Genomic DNA, 3,525 nt, shown 5'->3' with positions numbered 1-3,525 from the left:
CAATTACAAGAGTGAGCGGTGGCCGGTTTCTTTTTCTTCGGGCTTCCCTACTTCAGTACCCACCACATTTACCGGAGAGTCGCTCGTATTTACCTCCATACTCCTCTTTGATTTGTAATTGTTTGCTTTGTTAATCAACGTTTTTCTACCAGCGTTGTGTTCTTATCCTTTTTGACTTGTGTTCGGACAGTAGCGAGAGGAAGAGGAAAAAAAAGCGAAATCAAGGTCAACTGTGGTCCACTTCCGCCCTATATCACTACTAACATGTCCACCGACGTCAGACACCATGGCAATCCTCATACAGGCACGATAGAACAAGACAGCTCCAGAGGTTCTACTACCCAAGCTCTTCTCTATGATGAGGCACCTCTCGGATTGTCTGAAAAACCATCGACCGATGCCTCGACTGTGCCTCTAAGCTCCCGTGATGATGCCGGGCCTCGGCTTCCGCCATCGGCACAACCTGGCCATGATCTTTCACCGGAAGGGCAAACGACCCTCGAGCATGGTCATGGCAGGCCGTCCCTCGAATCCCAGACCGACCGCTCGACACACAGTGCCCCCATGAGCCGTGTAACCACTGACGCTGATGGGAATACTTACCCCGAAGGCGGGTTAGAGGCCTGGCTAGTAGTGTTTGGTAGCTGGGCGGGCCTTTTCGCCGCGCTGGGCCTAGTCAATACTATCGGAACTTTTCAGGCTTATCTCGAACACCACCAGCTTAAAGATTATAGCTCAGGAAGCACTGGCTGGATCTTTGGAATGTACGCCTTCCTCACCTTTTTCTGCGGTGTCCAGATTGGCCCGATCTTCGACGCCAAAGGCCCGCGGTTTCTTGTCTTTGCAGGATCAGTACTAGTCGTTGTGCAGATGGCTACTCTGGGACTTTGCACCCAATACTGGCACTTCATGCTTGTGATTGGTGTCACCGGGGGCCTAGGGGCCTCGCTAATTTTTACGCCGGCCATATCTGCGATTGGTCATTTCTTTAACGAGAAGCGTGGTGTTGCGACGGGCATTGCTGCAACAGGCGGCTCTGTTGGAGGTGTTACGTTCCCTCTCATTCTCGAAAAGCTGTTCCCGATGATCGGATTTGCCTGGGCCACTCGTGTGGTCGGTCTTATCTGTTTGATTCTAGTGATCATGTCCTCCCTGCTGGTCAAGTCCCGATTGCCCAAGAAGCCGGCTTCCAAAGAGAATGTACTCCCCGATTTCCGCATCTTTCGGGAGCCCGAGTTTGCTCTCACAACAGCTGGAATCTTCTTCGTCGAATGGGGTCTCTTCGTTCCGATCAGTTATATTTCCTCGTACGCGTTGGCTCACGGTGTGTCCAGCCAGTTTTCGTATCAATTATTGGCAATCCTTAACGCAGGATCTTTCTTCGGAAGATGGATCCCTGGTTTTGTTGCCGATTCGTTGGGACGCTATAACACCCTAATTGCCACAGTCGCTTTATGTCTTGTCTGCAATGCATGTCTTTGGCTCCCTGCTGGTGATAGTGTGCCGGTAATGGTTGTCTACAGCGTTATCTTTGGTTTTGCGAGTGGCAGTAACATCAGTCTCACCCCAGTTTGTATTTCTCAGCTCTGCAAAATCGAGAACTACGGGCGATACTATGCTACATCATACACGATTGTGAGCTTTGGGTAAGTCTAGGAGGCTCCCTGTGTCTTGCCCGGGCATGGAAGATACCGAGTGTAGGAGCTAACGAACCCTTATTGTAGCACGCTTACTGGCATCCCGATTGCGGGTGAGATCCTGTCGCGCTGTAATGGAGAATACTGGGGGCTCATTGTCTTCACGACCTGTTGTTATGCCGTCGGCCTTGCCTGTGTTACTGCTGTGAAAATAATCCACGTTGGCTGGCGTCAGCCCTGGGCACTCTACTGAAGCCAGTACCAACTTGGCGAAGGTACATTTGAGTTGCGGAATGAAGAACCTAAATCAGAAAATTGAAGAGAATTGGCCAAAGGAGTGAAATTTCGTTTGATTCAAGAATGACGTGACTACTTAATGATACGACCTTGAAGGAAATGGCACGCGAAACACATATAACTCATAGCAAGCAAAATTAGCGGGAAAAGTTAATGTCTAGCAATCATCAATTACATTGTTTGTGGAAATGAGAAGAAGTATCTTGGTCATAGAAATCCCGGGACGTCCAGCCATGGAAGTTGATCATCACGACGCCTATCTCTCGACCCCGGAGAAGTCTTCCGTTTACACTCCTCCATGCTTGGGATTGGCTTGGATTTTATCTTCTCAAGCATGCCCGAGAAGTTTATCCGTCACAATGACGGCTCATAAGTGTGTCATGATCATTCAATTCCGGGAAGAGCACACGCCTCATATGCAACTTTTTGTTCAATGACATATAACGATCATCATGAATGCATCTAGCACGGAATACTGCTCAAGTATTTGTACGTTACGATTCCCTTACTGCTTCATCTCTACGGCACATTCGCTGTTTCAGTCCCCGCCCTTCTGTCAACATTGGTTGACATTAAGAATGACTCCTGCGATGAGTTTGATTACTCTGGCTGTTGTCTCCTGGAGCCTGGTCTATGGAGTGACGGCTGGTGTTATATCTTCAGGATGGACACCGACAATATCAGAAGTAACCACCAGCCCACGCCCTAGTCCATCCCGCCCAGGTACCGCCGCTCCAGTTCCGTCATTCCTTTTTGACCCAAGCAGCTAACCATTCAACTTGCAGGGCCATGCTCTCCATGCCCTCAATCCTCCTCATGTCCTGTCGCCACCATAGTGACCGTCACTGTGACTGCAACGGCATGTGTCCCGACAAGCACTCCTAGTGGCGGTGGAGGTGTAACTCAACCTCATCCTTCCCCGTCTTTCCCAGTGCCACCGGGCACACCAGGAGCTGGAGCTAGTCAAACAAGCGGTGGTCAACCAGGTCCAAGTCCAGGGCCAAGTCCAGGTCCAAGTCCAGGTCCAGGGGGAGGTCCAGGTCCAAGTCCAGGGGGAGGTCCAAGTCAAGGTCCAGGGCCAGGGCCAGGTCCAGGGCCCGGTCCCAGTCAACCAGGTCAATCCCCATGCCCAACCATCCCCGTGGGACCCGGAGGTCCGTCAGCATCGACCACTGTGCATGTTCCAACCATACCCTCCTCAGTGCAGCCTCAACCTACCAGCTCCCTCCCTACAACCATCTCCCCCGTTCATCCACCTACGAGCACCCCAGGGAAAACCAAGCCAGTCCCGCCACCAGGTACCCCAGGGAAAACCAAGCCGGTCCCACCGATCAGTACGCCGGTGCAACCTCCACCCAGTGTGCATCCAACTACCGAACCTGTTCCTTCTCTACCAAGTACCCCAGGCACACCAGTTCAACCTCCACCAAGTGTGCACCCAACTACCCTACCAGTACCTCCAGGAAGCACCCCGGGGGGAACTAAGCCTATACCACCACCGAGCACTCCAGTCCAGCCTCCGCCCAGCGAGAAACCTTCACCAAGCACTCCAGGAGAGACTAAACCGGTACCACCAGGCACACCAGTCCAG

At 52.0% G+C, this 3,525-nt stretch overlaps 2 protein-coding genes across 2 annotated transcripts; both read left to right on the top strand.

Annotated features, from left to right (window-relative positions):
- Window positions 1-264: 264 nt before the first annotated feature.
- ANOM_010836 (MCT family MFS transporter) lies at window positions 265-1,890 on the top strand (the record flags this gene model as incomplete). Its single annotated transcript, XM_015556092.1, has 2 exons — window positions 265-1,646; window positions 1,725-1,890. 2 exons carry the CDS (start codon window positions 265-267, stop codon window positions 1,888-1,890), a joined length of 1,548 nt encoding a protein of 515 aa, XP_015402117.1.
- A 622-nt stretch (window positions 1,891-2,512) lies between these two features.
- On the top strand, window positions 2,513-3,525 carry ANOM_010835 (uncharacterized protein; the record flags this gene model as incomplete). The annotated part of the gene is made up of 2 exons (XM_015556091.1): window positions 2,513-2,657; window positions 2,720-3,525. Coding segments are annotated over 2 exons (951 nt in total), but the record flags the coding sequence as incomplete, so codon positions are not given.

The sequence above is a fragment of the Aspergillus nomiae genome (genome assembly GCF_001204775.2).
Source record: "Aspergillus nomiae NRRL 13137 chromosome Unknown contig00481, whole genome shotgun sequence".
NCBI lineage: Eukaryota > Fungi > Ascomycota > Eurotiomycetes > Eurotiales > Aspergillaceae > Aspergillus > Aspergillus nomiae.
This window is presented reverse-complemented; position numbering and strand designations above follow the sequence as displayed.